At 33.7% G+C, this 19,750-nt stretch overlaps 3 protein-coding genes and 1 long non-coding RNA gene across 10 annotated transcripts; all 4 read right to left on the bottom strand.

Annotated features, from left to right (window-relative positions):
* Positions 1-614: 614 nt before the first annotated feature.
* LOC146901696 (uncharacterized) lies at positions 615-1,984 on the bottom strand. 3 transcript variants are annotated; one of them, XR_015023065.1, is made up of 4 exons: positions 1,868-1,984; positions 1,566-1,640; positions 1,296-1,394; positions 615-752 (listed from the first exon to the last, which is right to left on the bottom strand). It is a non-coding gene; the product is annotated as an uncharacterized LOC146901696 (long non-coding RNA). The 3 variants fall into 3 exon arrangements; XR_015023066.1 differs by having other exon boundaries at positions 1,895-1,977; XR_015023064.1 differs by lacking the exon at positions 1,868-1,984 and having other exon boundaries at positions 1,566-1,706.
* A 762-nt stretch (positions 1,985-2,746) lies between these two features.
* On the bottom strand, positions 2,747-6,445 carry LOC146901695 (uncharacterized). Of its 4 annotated transcripts, none has more exons than XM_085736159.1 (3): positions 6,105-6,445; positions 4,971-5,050; positions 2,747-4,887 (listed from the first exon to the last, which is right to left on the bottom strand). In XM_085736159.1, the coding sequence occupies exon 3, from the start codon at positions 4,813-4,815 to the stop codon at positions 3,025-3,027; it is 1,791 nt and encodes a 596-aa protein (XP_085592285.1). In that variant the 5' UTR covers positions 4,816-4,887; positions 4,971-5,050; positions 6,105-6,445; the 3' UTR covers positions 2,747-3,024. The 4 variants fall into 4 exon arrangements, with proteins under 4 accessions (XP_085592285.1, XP_085592283.1, XP_085592284.1 ...); XM_085736157.1 differs by lacking the exon at positions 6,105-6,445 and adding an exon at positions 5,292-5,387; XM_085736158.1 differs by lacking the exon at positions 6,105-6,445 and adding an exon at positions 5,292-5,387 and having other exon boundaries at positions 2,747-4,881.
* Positions 6,446-6,489: 44 nt separating this feature from the next.
* On the bottom strand, positions 6,490-11,166 carry LOC146901694 (P-loop containing nucleoside triphosphate hydrolases superfamily protein). 2 transcript variants are annotated; one of them, XR_015023063.1, is made up of 10 exons: positions 10,950-11,166; positions 10,283-10,857; positions 9,999-10,178; positions 9,749-9,910; positions 9,496-9,650; positions 8,492-8,584; positions 8,255-8,340; positions 7,314-8,165; positions 6,944-7,177; positions 6,490-6,863 (listed from the first exon to the last, which is right to left on the bottom strand). XR_015023063.1 is itself a non-coding variant. In XM_085736154.1 (10 exons), the coding sequence occupies exons 1-10, from the start codon at positions 11,003-11,005 to the stop codon at positions 6,742-6,744; spliced, it is 1,890 nt and encodes a 629-aa protein (XP_085592280.1). In that variant the 5' UTR covers positions 11,006-11,166; the 3' UTR covers positions 6,490-6,741. The 2 variants fall into 2 exon arrangements, 1 of the variants encoding a protein (XP_085592280.1); XM_085736154.1 differs by having other exon boundaries at positions 7,939-8,165.
* A 923-nt stretch (positions 11,167-12,089) lies between these two features.
* On the bottom strand, positions 12,090-14,458 carry LOC146901693 (uncharacterized). Its single transcript, XM_085735057.1, has 5 exons — positions 13,806-14,458; positions 13,048-13,166; positions 12,839-12,948; positions 12,536-12,720; positions 12,090-12,433 (listed from the first exon to the last, which is right to left on the bottom strand). Exons 1-5 carry the CDS (start codon positions 14,272-14,274, stop codon positions 12,405-12,407), a joined length of 912 nt encoding a protein of 303 aa, XP_085591183.1. The 5' UTR covers positions 14,275-14,458; the 3' UTR covers positions 12,090-12,404.
* Between the last annotated feature and the right edge of the window lie 5,292 nt (positions 14,459-19,750).

Genomic DNA, 19,750 nt, shown 5'->3' with positions numbered 1-19,750 from the left:
ACATTTTGGACAATTAACAAAACAACGAAGTAGGATATAAATCAAAAGAAATTTATAACATTATTCCATCAACATTCAATGCCTCTAATATTAGCAAAACTAATGCATAACATTAGACTTTCTGAAAACTATGGTGTTGGTTTAATTTTCTGAAATTCCTTGTAAAAGCAATTACATACTTTATGTGTGGTTATGTGGTTATACCAATACTACTATACTTCACAGACAATTCCTTCTTTTGGTCAAGATACTTCACAAACAATTAGTTATACTAATATGTGCATAAAAAGGGAAAATAGAAACAACAATGCACATATGAAAGTCTGATTGATATTATTAACTGATTATTATACGTAAAATTGTTTATACTATTTGTTTATGATAATACACTATACACTATATATGTATGTCCACAAATAATACTACTGAAATGATGGGAGTAAGAAGTGGTGAATCTGAATCCTTGATAGTATTAAAAAGACATACACTAATTCACAATTAAAATTGTCCAAATAATTTTTTTTATTAGCCCGCCCAAATTGGCATCATGGTAGAATCAAACCTCAGACATTGGACATACAAAGTAGTAATACAGAGTTTCAAAGAAGACAAATTAAGACATAATTATAAACCCGACATCATACTCAAGAGCAGCGAGCCTTCTCAATCTTTAAGTTCTTCATCTTCGGTGGAAGTTGAAAGTCTAGTTCTGTTAACTTGGAGAGCTTCTTCACGTTGGAGTCAAGTCATAACTATTTTTTAGTAACAAATCATATGTTTACAAAGTAACAAAATTTAGCATGTGAGTATATCTTGAGATTTTGGATAATACATGAAATAACAATGACAATATCTCTGTTGCATATTGGTTTTCCAATAGTTCATTGTTAATTGTTAATTTAACACATACACTGATTACAAAGATAATTCTATTGGTAATTGTTCAATCCATGGGCTTCAAAAAACAAAATCCTATGAAATTTTTCTAGGGAACTATGAGGTATGCAAAGACTAATGTAAGAAAACTGCAAGTTGAAGTTCTGTTAAAGCCAACCATAATAAAGCATGACAAAGGGTGATGCAAACAAAACACAATATTCTTCAGCACAGATCTAATCGCCACTCAAAATTACCAAGGAAATAAAAAATCTAGCCTATATATCGATACTTCAAGTTGGTTAGATAAAAGAAACATAGCTAGTGAAAACAAAATAATGACATACAGATTACAGACCACAATATATTCAAAGAACTTATCGATTTAATAATACTCAATGCAAAGAGATAGAGTCTACCTTATTGAATTCTTGAATATAACTTGAACAATCATGACTAACAGAAGAGCTGGAGATGCTCTTTGATTGAGCAGGCAGGTCCAGCTATTTGTTCTACAACTATAAGACAAATGCAAATTGCAAAATTTTATGAGGCTATTTAATGAAAGCAGAGTAAAAAAGATCTCTACTAAGAAAAAACATGTGATCACAAAATAAACCTCTATCACACTGGAAGTTGAAATCCAACAAATTAGCCAACATAAAGTGAAGAATATTTCAATTCCTTACCAATTCACCACTTATTCCTGCAAGATTGAGGCTTTGCAAGGACAACAGGAAGTCAGGAACCTTCACCAACAAAACCTGTATCAAAACCAACATGAGGGAAGATTTCAGCTGTCAATACTCATGATGGCTTACTCCTCAAAGAAAAGACGTCTTTGGTATATAATTAGTTAGATTAGGGAGAAAAAAATGAAAAACCAAAAAGAGAGACATGTGGTTAGGAGGTAGAAGAAGGAAAAAAATATATAAAAATGAGATAAGAGTTTGAGAGATTCAAATTTTGAAAAGTAGAGAGAGGGGAAAACTTGATTCAGTTTGAATTTGAGTGGTACATAGCTTGTCTTGGAAGCTGTTGCTTATAGTGTGGGTGTAAGGAATCTTTCACCCAAAATGGATGTGAAGTTTATGAAGCTAAGAGAAAGGTGTGAAGTCTTAGAAGCTAATAGAAGAAAGTGCGGCAGACTACAACATCTTTTTTTGTTGTTTTGTGGTGAAATTATGGTCTAGTGTAAATGAGCTGATGAGAAACAGAGTTATCTTGAGGCCCAACTCATAGTTGGTTTGCATTTGAATTGGAAAAGCTAAAAGAGGATAAAAAAGTGTACTTTATAATTTTGATGATTAATAGGTGGAGTTGCTTATTGATTGACACTTGGAATTTGTTACTAAAAACATGTGATGAAAAGGTCTAATATTAAGATTAAGATTAAGATAACACTTTTATGTTCAAATTGTATCCATATTATGTTCGTTTATTATGTTCAACCTTTATATATTCATATTATGTTAAAAAAATGTCAAAATTATATCCATTAGGGACCAAAAATAAATCATAAAATTTTGTGAGGATGAAAAATCGCATTTTATTTTTTAGGGACTAAAATCAAATTTTGATATATTTATAGGGACGAAAAACTTATTTAACCTTTTTTTTTTTTAGGTGCTGAACAGGTAGTATTTATGTACACCCTTTTTCAATGAAGAGTAAGAAGTGTAAAACCAACTCAAAAGCAGATCATAACAGAGCAGAAACCAAATAATTGTGTAATGGTGTTACAGCATTACTTTTTATGGAGAAAATAAGGAAGTGTTGTTAGAAGTCACACAAGATAGAAAAGCTGGCAATGCTATGAAGTCTACAGACAGTTGTGGTATAAGATGTGCAATATTTCCAGACACAAGTGTTATGTATGAATTAGATGATATTCACTTATTCAATCAACTTCAAATAACAGTGAACTTGAACCATTTTATTTTATTACAATAAACTCTTAATTTGCCATTGGAAACACTTACAAGGGCCATTATTTTGATCACCTTTGGATTATCATTTATCAGTCGGTCCATATCAAAAAAACAGTCGATGTTCAATCATTTGTAATTACAATACAGCCTTACTTACTTTTCCATTTGAAACACTAATTACAACGACCATTGTTTTGATTAACTGAATCAGTGAGACTTATAGTCCCAATCCCAAAGGATGTCTGTGCAATTGAACACCCGACTGATAAAGCGATAGGTGGTGTATAGCGTTCGCAAACAGTTCCTTCAAATCAGGATTTTGAGCTAGAACGGGACGAGCAAGTTTCTCTATAGTACTCAATACACGTTCTTGCTCAAGAACCTTACTATTGCCAACATTTAAGGCAAGATAACAAAGTAATTTTAGGCCATACACTTGTTGATCATCCTTCATCTTCAGCAGACTCATTAGCTTAGGAATTCCGTCAAGCTCAAGTATTGCCTTAGAATGGTCGACACGGTTATAATTGTCGGCGCACACAAATTTTATCAAGGCGACAATAACTTCACTAGCCACATTTAAATCCTTGGTTCCAAGGTGTGCAACTAAAGGACCAAGAACATGAGGAACCTTACCAGGAAAGTTTCTGGCCAATGACCCAATTGACTTAATAGCAGGAATCAACAATTTTGAATCGCGCTCTTCTCGAACCACCTTCAAAAGCTGATCCAAAACAGCCTTTGCAACCGGTGCTGTAGGCTTGAAAGCACCCCTTCTAAGATCAGCATTGGACTCTGCCACAGCCGCAATCTCCATAACAGCCATGAGACAATTGAGCCTCAATTCTCCACTCTCAGACTCAATAATCTTAGCCAGACAAATCAAGCCTTTAGTCTCCGTGATCTTCTTACAAGCTAAAAGACACCCTTTGGAGAGTTTCCAAAGAGCCTTAGCACAGCTGACTTTAACATCATTCCTCAACTCGGGGCTCTGATCAGCTTCTCTTCCTCTGCAGTTGCTTAAATCAGAATCAACCTCAGACAAATTTTGAACCACCGAATGAAGTCCACTTCGAGCAGCGACAGGTTTGTTGAGAACAGTATCCAAAGACATAAACAACACAAGTGGTTTGGTCACATTAGCCCTTATAAACTCGTCACGAGCAAGAGGCTCTTGATCAGCCATAGCAGAAACCAAATTAGCAACCGAAACACGAACTCTGAATGCTGCATCCGATAGAACCTGAACAATAACAGGAACAGCGAGGTTGCTGAGAAGGAATTGAACTATCCTTTGTTGATCATCGTCACCAGAAACAATGCTAGTAAGGGCATTAGCAGCTGCAACTTGAGAATCAGGGAAAGCAGAATCCTTAAGTACCTTCAGCAGAGGCAAAACACCACCTTCTTCCACAATGATGAACTTGTTCCGATCATTATCTTTAGCAAGAGAACCCAATTCATTAGCGGCTTCAACACGATCCTTAGGGTTACCAAGCTGAAGGGTATAAATTGAAGTCCACACCCAAGCCAAGATTGGATCATTACTTGCAATAGGAGATATCGAAAGATTAGTCCCTTTAGACTCAAATATGTTCAACAACCACATCATATCACCGTTAGAAGATTCTAGAAGATTCCAAACTTTTCGAAAATCACCTGTACTCCTCATGGTTAACACATTCCTCAGGACAACAACACCTTGATTTTTGCACCTCCGCACAAGTGCAAGCGTTTTTTCTAGATTCTTTGATAATTCCCTCACCATGCGCCTGATTGGTCTATCGTTTAACGATTGATGGCTCCCTGTCACCACTCGCACGACACCTCGAAGATTTTTGCAGAGTATCTCCACCTTCTTCGCTAGTTCGCGACATTCAACTTTTGATGATTTTGCTTCCTCTGCTAGCTTTATCACTTGCTCTCCCATTAAAATCGGTATCAACAGCTCTTCTTCAAGGCTCTTTTCCTCTTCCAGTTTAGGGCTAGGGTTAGGGCTTTTCATCATTCAACACTAATTAACCACTTTACTTTCTTTCTTATACTTCAAAAACTGAAGCTGGGAAACTGAAAACTGATACTGCAGAGATATATATGAATTAAATTCTATGGTATTAAAAAAACATGAAATTAAGGAAGAAGATGATAGTATTTGTGTATTACCTCGTACTATTGTGTAAGAACTTGAAGGTGATCTTGGTGATTGTTTGTCACTCTTTCCTTTGCCTTTGTACACGATTCTTCTGCTTCAAGAATAGTAAGTCACGCATGTTAATAAATATATCTTCAACTAACATACATATATTTGTCAAAAGCAAAGTGTGGAAACTTCTTAATTAAATTAACTTTAGTACAACTTTTTTATAAAGTATGTTTATTTATTTTCATTTGAAATTATACAGGAAATAACTAGAGTTAGAACGAAACTAGTGAGAAATTAAAGAGTAAGATGCAATGAAACTCTTTTATCATATCATAGACGACCTTTTAGTCAATACACACGGGTTGTTGTTGAAAGGTACTTTGAGGATGTCAAAGCAAAAATAAAATTCTTGAGTCCGCGTAGATTAAATTTATTGTGCATAGTTTTAGAAACGATGAATATTAGTACTACTACAAGGAAATTTCGTGTCCAACCAATGTCTACGAAAACGTATGGTACCCGTTATTAGTAGTTTAGTTTTCATTCAATGATGTACTCCATATATATCCACTACTCTATAATACACCTCAGATTTGTGAAATGTATGTGTGAGCTCTACCACCCACGTAAGAGAACTGGTCTCTAAAACAAACAAAATAGGGTTAGAAACACTTGTTGGTACGAAACAAAACAAAACAAAACATAACAAACGAAGGACGTGGCATAAACATTGGAAGTTTAATGAACTAGTCCATCACCAGAAAGTTGTCTTACATAATAATAATTTTTTCCCTTTTATAATAAAACTAACATTATTTCTCTCTTTTATAACCAAACTAACATTTATTTTGTGAATTTTTATGTGGTTATCGCATCTTAGTTGTTCAAATATCACTCATCTTTAAAAACATCTTAGTTGACACAATAAAAGACTCGTTACATTTCACTCCATTCCACATCAAACCACTAATCTGATTCCAAACATATCCTTGAATTCTGAATGAATATGGAATAGAACAGGAGCCAAACATAAAGGTGTTTCGGATTGTCGTGTTGCTTAAACTCATTTTGTTTCATAAGTAAAAGAAATCATATTTGATTATTTTATAACATTTGTCACGATTCTGTAAAAAAAAATAAAAAAATTGCATTACCTCACACTCAGGTATATGTAATTGCATATGTTAAATTAGTTTTCTTGGGGATGGCTTTGTGAGTAGTACTAGTTGAAATGTCAGCTTGCAATTTGTGGATTGGTGTGTTCGTCTCATAGAGTGATTAGAGAAATTATAAATTATAATGTATATTTGACAGGTTATAGTACCCTTGTACTCCTGAAATCGAGAAAAAGAGCAAGTCTACAAACGAAATCGAGAGTTCATCCTAGGCTTAACTCCTTTAAAATGTGATTAGCCAAAATAAAAACTTACCTCCATATACTTGATTGAATAATTTACCAACTGCAACTTTTGATGTCGCAGAGAATGACTCCTGGCTGTCAGTTAAATATCAGAGTATTTAAATGGTGGGCATAGTAACTAACAATTCGAAAATTAGCAGGCCTTGTAGGTCACTCCAACTAATTACATGCATCAATCATTTACAGCACATTCCTCGTTGACTTCAGTCACTAGAAGATTAGTTCTTTTTTTTGCTTCCTATAACCTAACAACTAATGTGTTGTTTCAAATGTAATGCTGGCAAATACATGTAGTGTCTAGTTAAAAAGTATGTATCTGGTGACTACTTTCAAATAAACAAAGCTTAAGAAATTGACTAACTTAGCACCAACTACCTAGACTGCCACGGCCTCTTCCCGCCTACAGGAATGGCATTGGATCCTGATGTTGAACCCCGATTGCCATAGCCTCCTCCCCCTCCTCGTCCTCTTGAGCGAAAGCCTCCCCTTGATGCTACAAAAGGATAAGAACTACTTACACATAATCCAAAAAGAAAATACTCACGTTTAAATGTAAAAACTAACTAGAATTACCATGTTGACCAAAACCACCAGACCGAGTCAATGCAGACAATGCAGGACTAACAATCTGACCAGCATCTTGTAAGATCTTAATCAAATCCCTAGCATACTTCGCATTAGCACTGGTAAAAAAACTATATGCAGTTCCTTTAGCTCCTGCACGGCCAGTTCGACCAATTCTATGGACATAATCTTCGAGGCTTGAAGGAAAATCATAATTGACCACACATTTTATGTCCTTCACATCTGCAAGAAACAAGTAAAACATCATAAGGAATTGTGTGCAAGGTTTGAGGAGAAACTGCAAATATCCTTATCCCTGCCCCGTAAGATTCTAGGGATCAAACTCAAGTCAACACATTCATCTCATCAATGTGCCCACCTGAACCTTTAAGGGATAAGGAGAAGCTTCACCATCACTGTCATCTACTGTATCCAATTATCAACAAGGTATGTATGAGTCAACCGGGCCGCAAAGATAACCAGCTCCATAACTGTGGATGGGGATCGATCAATTTGACTATTTTTTAAGAAACTGCCAACAGTGATATGACTAGGATGACATGACTTCAGGCAACAATGGCAAATTATTGATAAACTCACCTTGTTTTGTCAAGCAAGTAAATCGCCACACATTAACCTGCCCCGTGAAATACAGGATCATACAAGGGATACTACGTCAGAAAGTAGAGATCAATATCCCAGCCATATCAAAGGAACTCTGCCCTAGAGCCTAGGCATCCATATAACTTGACATCTTTAAGAGGATAGTTCCCAAATTAACTCCATCAAGCAGTCTACTGACAGCAGCGAAACAATTTCATCTCATCAATCCCCTGGTCAAGTTACAGGCACTTCCAACAAACTCAAATATGACCCCCACCCACGCACACTCAAACCACAAATTGTTGTCAAGGGGAACTGGAAAGCAGCCGGCCAACTCGCCTATTGTTAAGTTCTAGATTTATATCAAAAATCCTAAGATTCTAAACACACAGTGATCCTACCAAGACCCCGTGCAGCAACATCAGTGGCAGTCATTATTGGACTTCTGCCACTCTTAAATTCAGCCAAAACCCAATCCCTTTCAGCCTGGTTTTTATCACCATGGATGGATAATGCTGGCCATCCATCCATTCTCAATTGTCTAGTAACTTGGTCACATCCCTTTTTTGTTTCTGTAAATATTAGAATTCGGCTCCCATCCATCACTTCTTTCAGCAGCTTGATCAGTCTGTATTAGCAACATCAAAGTTTTAATTTGGCAAGCAAAAACATCACTATTGTTCACTATTTATCATCTGTGACTGTGAGGACACAAACCTGTTATATTTCTCCATGTCGGTGACAACTTCAACAACTTGATTTATAGATTGATTTGCTTTCAGATATGGTGACCCAATAACTACCTATAAGATCATGATATCCCACAATGAAATACACTAATCAATAATCACCTAAATGAGGTTTAAATAAGCCAATTCATAGCGCAACAACTTAGAAATATAACTATGCATAAATGAAAGTATACATATGAATCGGGAATGCAATTCAAGTAACCTTATATGGGTTGTGCAGAAACTGCCTTGCCAGAGATTCAACCTCCTTTGGCCATGTTGCACTCCAGTATAATGTCTGCCTATCTGGCCGAATCTGTTATTTCAAAACACCACCAAACGTAACTGATTAATTGTGCCTCCAAAGCAAACAGATTCAATATGCTACAACAGTATCAGCATTTCAAGATACTCTAAAGCCAAATTTGATTTAAATGAAAAAGATAGTAATAAATACAAAATTAAAAAGTAAACGCATTACTTTAATTGCATAACCTAGCTTAAGTTGTCGATTTTCACTTGGGGGGGTAAGTTATACCCTTAGGGGAGTAGAGTAAAGTTCCATTTGCAATCTTAGGGAGCCAACTTGATATTAACCTCCCAGTTATAACATATACACTTTTAATAGTGTCCTAATAGGATAATTTCTACCTATGTAGTCATTAGCAGAGATAGCGTAGCGTCCGGCCCCAAATGCTAAAGCGGTATGGCCCCTATGTCAAAGTCTAGGAAACAATACAAGCACTACGCATATTAAAACTAAAACATAGAAAAATGCACAAAATTAAAACACATATTCATTGCTCCTAATATTTCAAACATAATATAATTCAAGTAGCAAATAAGTTCTTAGAAATTTTCTGCTGTAATAACCTCAACTGAAGTAATTAGATATGAATTTTAAAAATAATCATAATGAAAGAAATTCCTTAGAGGAAGGTAGAGCAGAGCATCTCCACTTCTGAATTGAAAGAAAGGGCAAATGTAATGCCAGGAAAATACTTCGGAACAGGAAAATCCTGCAGACTCTATCAATGAACTTTTTAGCTAATGTTGCTTTTACTTTGCTAAATTTTTCAATGTTTTCCCTCTTTTCTGCATATTTTATTATTTTTTAGATTCTTGACACTACAAACCATAATCCAGAAGAAACATGACAAATGAATCAAATTCTAGGTTTTGTCTCAATTTCTTACTAATTGCAGGTTAGTCACAAACAGTGCCTACCTGGTTTACAATCTTCCGAATCTGAGGTTCAAAACCCATGTCCAACATTCGATCAGCTTCATCCAAGACAAGGTAAGTCACTCTCTGCAGGTTTGTGTGCTGAGCTTCCAACATATCTATTAGACGACCAGGTGTAGCAATAACAATCTCAACACCTGCCAAGCACCAAACGTAAATCGTCATGTTCATGTTATACCACAATATTGATCAATATTGAACAGGACCTTCAGTTATGTAAAGGCAAAACAAGTACCCATTCTAAGGTCACGGATTTGAGGGCCCTTTGGAGCACCGCCGTATATGCATGTACATCTAATATTTGACCGTGACCCAAATTTCATAGCTTCTTGTTGAATTTGAACAGCTAACTCTCTAGTTGGTGCTAAAACCAGGACAACAGGACCTTCTCCTTGTACTGAAAAAACAGCAAACACATTCGTTAAACCACCGATAAAATTAAAACCTATATGGTCAAAAAATTAAACAGGGATTTAAATACATACCTAATCGAGGTTGTGCACTGACATGAACTATAGCAGGAAGTAGATACGACAGAGTTTTACCCGAGCCAGTCTCAGCAATGCCAATTAAATCTCTACCAGTAAGGGCCATGGGCCAACCCTGGGCCTGAATTGGAGTAGGCTCAACAAAACCCAACTTGGCAATAACGTCAAGGCAGTAATCTAACAGCACAATATAACACATAATCAAACAAACAATGCACAAAAAAGTAATAATCAATGAATAAATACAAACACAAGGAGCATAATGAAGACAAACAAAATACCAGGAAAATTTGCCTCATGAAAAGCGCGAATTGGTTTCGGCACATCATGCCCTTCAACTGTAATATCCCTACTAGCACGGTACTGCATAACTTGCTGATCAGACATGGCTTGTATCATAGGACTTTCAACATAGAAATTCTTCTGGAAAGGAACCAAATTTCTAAAATCTTGCTTTGGAAGTGTAATGTTGTTCAAATCATCCTTAGAAGATCCATGTCTACCTCCAAATCCACCACCTCTTCCTCCACTACCTCCTCTGCCACCACCTCCACGACCTCGGCCACCACTAAAACCGTGAGTTCCGCCTCTACCACCGCCACCTCTCCCACCACGCCCCGAATCATACTTTCTATCACTCGCGTGACCGTTGCTAAATCTAGGGCCAAAACCACCACCTCCACCACCGCGACCTATGCTAAATCCACCTCCTCCAGGAGGTGGTAGAAAGTGAGGAATCGGGGTAACCGGAGCTGATCCGAAACCAGTCGGTGCATGGGATGCATATGGAGCAGCACCGTACGGAGCAGGACCGCCACGGCCGAAATTCGGTGGCGGCATAGGTCCAACGAGATCACTACAACAATAAAAAAACGAGTTTGTTTCATTCCAATTATTCTAATAAATGATAATAAACAATAAAAAAGAAGATTAAGAAAACGAAAGTACCTGCGACGGCCGCGAAAAGAAGTGGAATCGGAGTATCTATTGTCGTAAGGGTTCATGATTTGAAATTCTAGGGTTTACGGAAAAGCGCAATTTGGATTTGAAGTGTGAGGATATGATGAATTTTGATGGATTGGAATTGGATTAGGTTTCGAGACAAACACTCACTCACGACTTTGAATGAATCTCAGTACATCTCACGCGCCAATATTATAAGGCTGTGTTTGGCAAGGCAAAACCGCCTTATATCTTTAGACTGTACTATTGCATTCTTTTTGGGGCAAATAGATATTTTGCACTCTTTCAAGTAAATTGATTACTAATGTAGTACTCCCTCCGTCTCACAATATTAGTCGTTTAAGGTTTGTGCACGGTTATTAAGAAAATGATTAATTGTGTTGATTTCAATGGTAAAATTAGTAACATTTACTAAAACACCCTTATTAATTGTAGTTAGTGGAGTAGTTAAGTTGGATGAAATTCAATAAATAAGGGTATAATAGTGGAAAAAAGTAATAAATACTGCATTGGTATTGTAAAGTGACAATTATTTTGAGAAAAAGAAAAAATGCTAAAGAGACAATAATTATGAGACGGAGGGAGTAGTATTTATGTAAAAGTTAATGTAATAACTAATTTAAGGTTAAAATCAATTGTAAAAGCTAAAAGCTATAAATTATAGGTTCAATTAGAATCAATTCTACAAACAAAATCAATTCTCCTTTAAATCATCTAAACATAATAAAATCAATTCTACAAACTCTAAAATTGGTTTTGATCCTCTAAAATAGAAACCAAACATACATGTTATTTACAAGTTAGTTTTTAAGTTTGTAATTGTTTATGTCGTTAGCCTTTTAATAAAACTATGTCATAAAAAGTTTGAGTTTGTTAGACATGCGACACAAAATGTTGTATTTTGACTATCAATGTATTTAATATTGTTTTCTCAAGTTGAGATTTGAAATTAGGGTTTATCTCTTAGAAGAGAGAGTAACAAATTGTTTTCCCACGATTTTTGTTCTCTTTAAAGTTGTTTTTCATGCAAATGGTTGAGTTTTCAAATGTGTGGAGTTTAGGAGTTCTTTTAAAGAATATGTTTTATTTGTCTACATGGTTTCTATATTACACTTATTGTAATTATAATTAAATAAAGCAATACAATGTTACAGAATTAATAATATAACAACATTATCCAGCTAGCATGTCTTGATCAAATAGAATATTTTCACAAGACATTTTCTTCCAAAAAAATTAAATAGTCTTCTACAATCTTAATATCCTAAGTTTACATATGATCTTGTGGTTTGCAAGCTATATCTACTTCCACATAACTGAAAGTTAATTTTTGATTTCAAAAGCTTCTCTCATTCAACAAATTAATCAGCTTGCTTCATCGACAATTGACAATTCAAACTTCTCTAAGGATACAAATTTAGGCACATCATTACTAGTTAACTATTTATCCATGTCTTCTCCCACACATCCTGTAACCAAGGGAAACACATGTATTAGAGTAAGAGATTGTAAAATTATACTAGTTAAAAACTCTTGCATCCGGGTTAAAAAATTAGAATAACTTGACTTGCCTGAAAAGCAAATACACTGATGAAAGAAGTTGCATTTTGAGTGATATTTACTTTGTGATTGACATTCATCCAAAAAAGCATCAATCTCATACATAAACACTTCACCATTGTAAATCAATGTAACATCACATGTCTTGGGTGCATTTTTCTTTACAAACTCTCCTTCCCTTAATTTATCACTGCGCCTGTTAATTCATATACATAATTTAACATCATTAATTAGTTAAAGAAGACAAATATTCCTTAACCATGCATGTTAGTGACAATATTGTCACTAATTGAGTGGTAGCATGTATTATATACCGAAGCTTTTTGACTCCTAATACAAGGTTGGTTATGTTAAGAATAGAGATGAGATCCAGAATGGCTTTTCCTTTGTCCTTGCTCTCCAGAATCAAAGTTTCTGCAATTACCTGAGAGAAAAGGAAAATATGGGGACAAGAGAACAAGAATTTAGTTTAATTTTGGATTATACAGTAGTTTTTGTTGATATCATCATATACTTTAATTACCTTGGCTTCAGTGCTCAGCTGGATGTACTTCTGCAAAAGATCTTTCCTCTTATTGTTAACTTCATTCAGGTAACGTCTTACTTGTTGTGGGGTCAGTTGGCTTTTTTCAAGCATTCCAACTATCATATTCAACATTTTCAGCATGCACATATCATTTTCAAATTCAGCTATTGGGATGTATTGAGACATAGGATGTAAGACTAGTACGTTAGCCTAATGGAAAAGCTACTGAAATAAATGTTGTTTTAGACTCTAATATATGTTCAATTAAAAGAGTTTAATGGGGATAGATTGACATTGTAAATAGTTTTACATTGTCATCTAATAAGAATTCATCATATATATTATTATTATTTTGTATGAATATAAGAACTACTCGTCATATTTTCATGTAGGCCTTTATTATAACCACTTTTTCAAATTAAGTGTCTTATACTCAATTCTTATTGAACATTAGTGAAAAACTAATTTACTTTCACAATATGTCCCCTTTCTCTTAAAATAAATTATTGATTAGGCCTAACAAGACTTTTGAGTTTTTTTATGTTAATCTCTCCCTTTGGTGATTTATTCGGATTGACCGAAGATGATACCAACTTATAAGCCTATGGTTATGAAGCGCAGACACAGGCACGGGCACGGACACGGACACGTCGACATCAATAATAATTTAAGAAAATCAAATAATTTAATGTAAATATATGTGTGGATGTAGCGTTGGTGTCCGTGTTTCATAGCCTAGGGGTGTTGCTCTTTACCTGGTGTAGGAATCAATGTGATTGGAGGAGAAACATGGACAAGAAAAATCCTAGCACCAGGAGAAACAGCATGATCAAGAACCCATTTCACTACATCCATGTCATCTTCACCAACAGCAACATAAAGGTCATCAACTCTTCTATCTTTGTTGATTGTTATGCTCTTTCCATCCTCAACTATTTCCACAATTTCTGTTGACAATAATTGTACAGAGTAAGGAACAAATTTACCGTTTTCTTCGCTACCGGTGTCCAGTACTATTTCATTAACTCTGTTTCTGTTGCTAGTTAAACCTTTGAGATCTCCAAATGATTCAGAAATTTCTGGAGTCACTATTTCTTGGAAGCTATAAGTTCCATTTGTGCCATATGTTTTATGATCCTGAAATGCTTGTGCTGTTTCTGACCACCATATTGATCTAGAATAATAATCTTTTGCTTCTTTTGGGGTGTCATCTTTATTTTCCATGTCTTTGCCTTCCTTTTAAAATTTCAATGAATTTATTCCAAAAAAAATAACAATTCAATGAATTGGTTGATTCTAAATTATATGAAGATTTCGTTGTTATCGAAGCCTCAAAATAAGTGAAGAAAAGAGATTCAATTTTGTCTAATAGCAATTGCATGCATATTTTTTGCTGTATTCTTTTGTCAATATCAGCAATTCATTGGATATGCCACTCTATGCCGACCCTTGCCTTCCATTTTTGGTAGAAACTTGCTTTTTAACTATCTAGTGTATGTACTATGTACCACTTCATGTATCTTATCATCAATACTAGTCTATTTTGTATTATGTATCTTGTTCTTTAACTCCCAAACTTCGTATTATTTTAAATATATTTTTGACTAAGTTAGATAAGAGTTTTTGTACCCAAAAAAAAAAAAAAAAGATAAGAGTTTTTAAAATGCTAAAATGCACAAGTTGATTTTAATTTGTGAAAGATCACAAGTTTATTATTTAAAGGCAATTGGTAACAATTGTGCTAGCATTGGACACAAGTTAAAAGATCCAAATGTAGAAAGATAAATGTTTTTCTTTCATTTAATGTCCTTTTTCTCGTGTTCAATGTCTACACTCATTCATATAAGGTGTTAGGATACCGGGCCGATTTTTATGTGTCTAAATAACACAACCGGTGTAATTTATTTGTTTTTTTAACTTGTGTTTTTTAGTTTTTTGAAAATTCAAAAGCTATTCTATTTTTCTTATAATTTACAATTGATCTAAGGACACATGTTAACAAGACTACCTTATTTAAAAGACTCATATATAGTTGTGAGGTTGTTTCAATTTTTATTTCCTAAACATTTGTTGAAACCTTTCCATACTAGTTCATAGTCATTTTAGGATATTATCATATTTGGCTATGCTCCTCTGATTCTGAAATGAAGGATCTGGTGTCCCTCTATAGTTAGTTAATCAAGCATAGATTTTGAGACTTTAATTAGTGGTAACAAAGGAATGTAAGCCTCACATTTATGTGGTTATATTATGATCACACAAGGTGCATATTGCATATGTATGGCTGCTAACTTTCCAGAAGTTTGATATGATTTACCTACATGATCATTAGATTTGCGGGGAAGAGCCAAGAAGAAAAGCAATTGTCACTCATCAGCTATCAAAATTCCCAAAATGATATTTATTTGGAACTAAGAAATTTAAAACGGAATTCTTTTTCTTGCCAACAATGTTATATTTATTCGTTACTGTCAATGCTGAAATCCCTAGGCGCCTTAGCGTTAAAAGTTGAAAAATATTTGTTGAAGAGTGTTGCTAGCTTAGCAACATACTCTCTTTGTTTGTTACAATTCACATGAGTTGCACAAAATCATGTCAATTCCATATAAGTTCGACGAGACTTGTGAATTTTAACAATACAATAAGAGAGTATATAGAAAAATGTGTGATAAAGAGTGTACGGTTAACATTATTTCAGAAGAAGAGTGCTAACAACACACGCCGTTTTATTGATTAAAATGCAAATGGGTGTGAACAAATCACGTGATTCCGTCATTAATTTGGTAGAACCTCTGTGGATTTTAACCAATAAAAAAATATCTAAAAAAGTGTGTTAAAGAATGTATTTCTAACATTAGCCAAAAATGAAATTTTTGTGCTATGGTACAAAGTTGTCACATAAACAATATCACACCATTCTCTCTCTATTTTTACAGTCGTTTTTAAGTTGTTTTATTTTTGAATGAAAGAAAGTTGTTTTATTTATATATTGTCAATATTACTCACTAAATATTTGTTGTGAGAATCAAAACTCGGACACACATTTTGATAAATTTAGGGTCTTAGTGAGATCTCACATTTGTTGTGAGAATGAGATTTAGGAACAACCGACTGAGATTAAAGTTTCGAGAATTACTTGTTCATGTGTGAGAGGTTTTTTACTTGCAACAAAAAATGAGTTCTTTTCCGTTACTAAAATGAACTTTTTTTTCTTATGAGTGGGAGATGAAGATTAGACATTGCAACAAAGATATATTAATTGAGTTTTTTTATGAGATATTCTTGCATGAACTCTTACCTAAGAGATTATTCTAACACCCAACTAATAAAAATATGACACATGTTATTAACTTAAAAAAAAATGTGATTTTAATTAAGGAAATGAAAACAATAAATGGTGGTGGGTGGTTTTTGTTGGTTAAAGAAAGTGGAAAAAGGAGAGAGAAATATTAAAAATAATGAGAAAAAATTATGATATTAATTATTTTTATTATTTTAATGAGATGTTTGATTTTAATTGGTTGGGTGTAAGAATGATCTCTTAGGTAAGGGTTCATGTAAGAATTTCTCTTTTTGTATTTGGAAAATTCACTTTACATAGATGTCATTCAAAGTTCTTGTTTCTTACGATAAATATCAATTATCATAAGATATATGTATGTGTCGGTAAATAAGAAAAATTATTCAAAATCATATAACAAAACCTTAATAAATTTAATAGTTATACAAAAATGGTGGTAAATTCGTATAAGCAAATTTAAAATGAAACATAGAGATAGACAAGTTAAAAATATCAAGTTGTTCTTTCAAATTAAAAAAATATCAAGTTGTTAACAAATAAGTGAAGTATCCCATTAAAAAAAACAAATAAGTGAAGTATATAGTACTTTTAAAATAATTTTCATATAAATAATCAAGCTCTTTGTATTGAATCCAACTTATTTATTTAACATTCTCTCTTTCCCACTCACCTAAAAAAATATTATACATGTGCATTCAATCATATTTTATCATCATATCATTAGATAATATTATTATCTAAAACATTTTCACAAATTTCTACCAAGCAAAATATTTTCACAAATATTTACATATTAATAATGCATGTTTTGAATCTTTTACAATATTTCGTATTTGTTAAATGACATTGTTGATATATTATAAATACTAAAGCATGATATTGACACTTTCTTCTATCCTAATGGCAGAGTAGAGTTAGGGCATTTGCCATGATTTGAAGCTTGCATAGCATAAAAGAAAAAAATACAAATATTTGTGGCTTGAGAGTGACTCTAGGTCGTTGTAATTCAATCTTATTCCAAAGAGTTGCCCTCCTTCCCACCTATATGGTCCATTCTTCAAACGTATTCATCATTTGATTCAAAGAGACCTGATTGCTCACATATTTCAGCATTATAGAGAAGGTTATAGAGTCACATATTGTCTAGGTTGGAAGGATCAATATTATTTATTGCTAGGTCTTTATTTATTTCTTCTCCTGATGAGTGTTTTCTTTTTCTTTGAAGTGACCTTGTTGGGGTTTGTTTTCCCCTGGTGTTCCTCTTTTATTGGCCTTGAGGTCTTTTCTAATATTAAAAAAATAGAGCATTAAATCGGTGCGATGCAACTATAAATTCATGATAAGTAATCAAATTTTATGTAGTGAAATATTACTATGTGATTATTAAGGTTACTGATTTCATAAATAAATAAAGCTATCTCATAGTATCATCATTCTGCTGTGCCTAATGCTTTAATTAATCACACCAAAGGGCAAACGTCAACCACAAATTGAAAATTCTATCGATCTGAAAAGGCAAATTTTATGGGACACTCAAAAAATCGAGTGTACAACTACACCAAAACTTTAAATTTATAACTAAATGAGTTGTTTTTTGTAAGAAAAATAATATTTTCTTTCATTTACAAGGTACACTCGTAAATTAAGTTGTACATGTATTTTTGTTTTCTAAACCTATAAATTAACAATCATTTTTATGAAATAAATAGAAATTTATCAATTTTTATTTTTTATAAAATATCATTCATAAAAAAAATCATTTTATTGTTCATAAGAATCATACTAAATTTTTTATATTTTATTGTAAAAAAGAATCGATATATCCTCTATTGACTTATAAAAATTCAGAACAAGTAAATTTTATTTTGTCTGACATTTTTTATAAATAAGATTTAGTTATTATAACCGTAAATGATAGAAAAAGTAATATATAATGAAAAATCGTCCACTTTTACACACACACACACATATATAATCTGTTTTGCATTCAACTCGCTTTTAATAATCATCGATTTAAAAAAAATATTTAAAATTAATCTTAATCACCACAAAATCAGACACACTTATGTTAATATTGGTGTTTAGGCTAGCGGCGCTCCTCTATCCTTTTTTTTTGACACAAAAACAAACGACATTCATTCATTCAAATTGATAGAGTACATCGATGCAATACAAATTCGCTAAAAACAAAAAGGATGAATCTGTGAACAAACTCATAGTATCCATGTTAATAGCATAAAACGGCAAAGCACATAAGCCTACAAATATGACTATATTAAAGTCACCGGAATAGTCATGCCTCCGGATCTGCAACGTTGATGACGCCAAAGTTATTGGTTGGATCTGCATTGAATCGAAGCTGATCTGACAATCTGAACCGAACAAACACCTGAACAAGAGGAAAACGACAAACAACGTCGCACAAAGACGACAAACAAAACAACGTCGCACTAAGACGACGAAATCACAAAAGGAAACCTAATTCGATGTGAAAATCACTTATTTGAATAAAAGGAAAGAGAAAAACGATTTAGAGGGGTGATTTGGGGTCAAAAATTGACCCTAAATCACCCCTCTTTGGTGGATGAAGAGAAGAAACTAGGGTTTCAGCTGACAGCTCACAAAAGAGAGGATGTTTCGGTTTTTTCTATTGCGGCGCTCCTCTATCTAGTGAGTATAGGGTACGTCCAATAAAACCTTGGTTTAATGGGTTTTTTCCATAAGGTTTTACTTTTACCACTTCAAATATTATATTTATCATATTTTTATCATTAAAATGAATATATCTCTCGGTTGAGATTCAAAATTTAATTTTTCACATTATGAAACACTAAATCATTCCTAAGACTTAATGTTTCTAGTTAATTTATGTATTTGAGTACAATCTAATAAAACTATGGTTTAGTCTGTTTAGGTCATATTTTGAAAATGAACTCATAGTAGGTATTTATAGCCCTTTTTGAGCCTGTATTTCCATGACTTAAACCCTAAGTAACTTAGGTCCCAAGTCACACATTTTATGTTACAATGCGTTTCAGATGTTTCTAAAAGTTATTTAAGGCAGCGATGAGGGAAGAGCTAGCCCTAGGGTTAATTGGCCCTTACGAGAGGATATGTTGAACCCTTAATATAATATTTGCGGTTCACAGCCCCCGAAGCACGAGTCTTGGGACTAGACAAAGTGGTTTGATATAAAGTTGACGGTCTAAGTGCTATTTAGATTATTTTTTTTGTGGTAAGAGGTAAAGGTGCTTAAACATCTATGGATTCATGTGCCATGGTAGCATTATTTAACATAGATTTTCTTTGTTGTCGATTTTGGTGAATGGGGTGGTAGTGGAGGGTGTTCAACCTATTCTTCAAGCAGTGTTTTCGCACTTTAAAAATCATTTTCTAGCT

Source organism: Medicago sativa, chromosome 8 (assembly GCF_051527215.1).
Source record: "Medicago sativa cultivar Bolivia chromosome 8, Bolivia_mono, whole genome shotgun sequence".
Lineage (NCBI taxonomy): Eukaryota > Viridiplantae > Streptophyta > Magnoliopsida > Fabales > Fabaceae > Medicago > Medicago sativa.
This window is presented reverse-complemented; position numbering and strand designations above follow the sequence as displayed.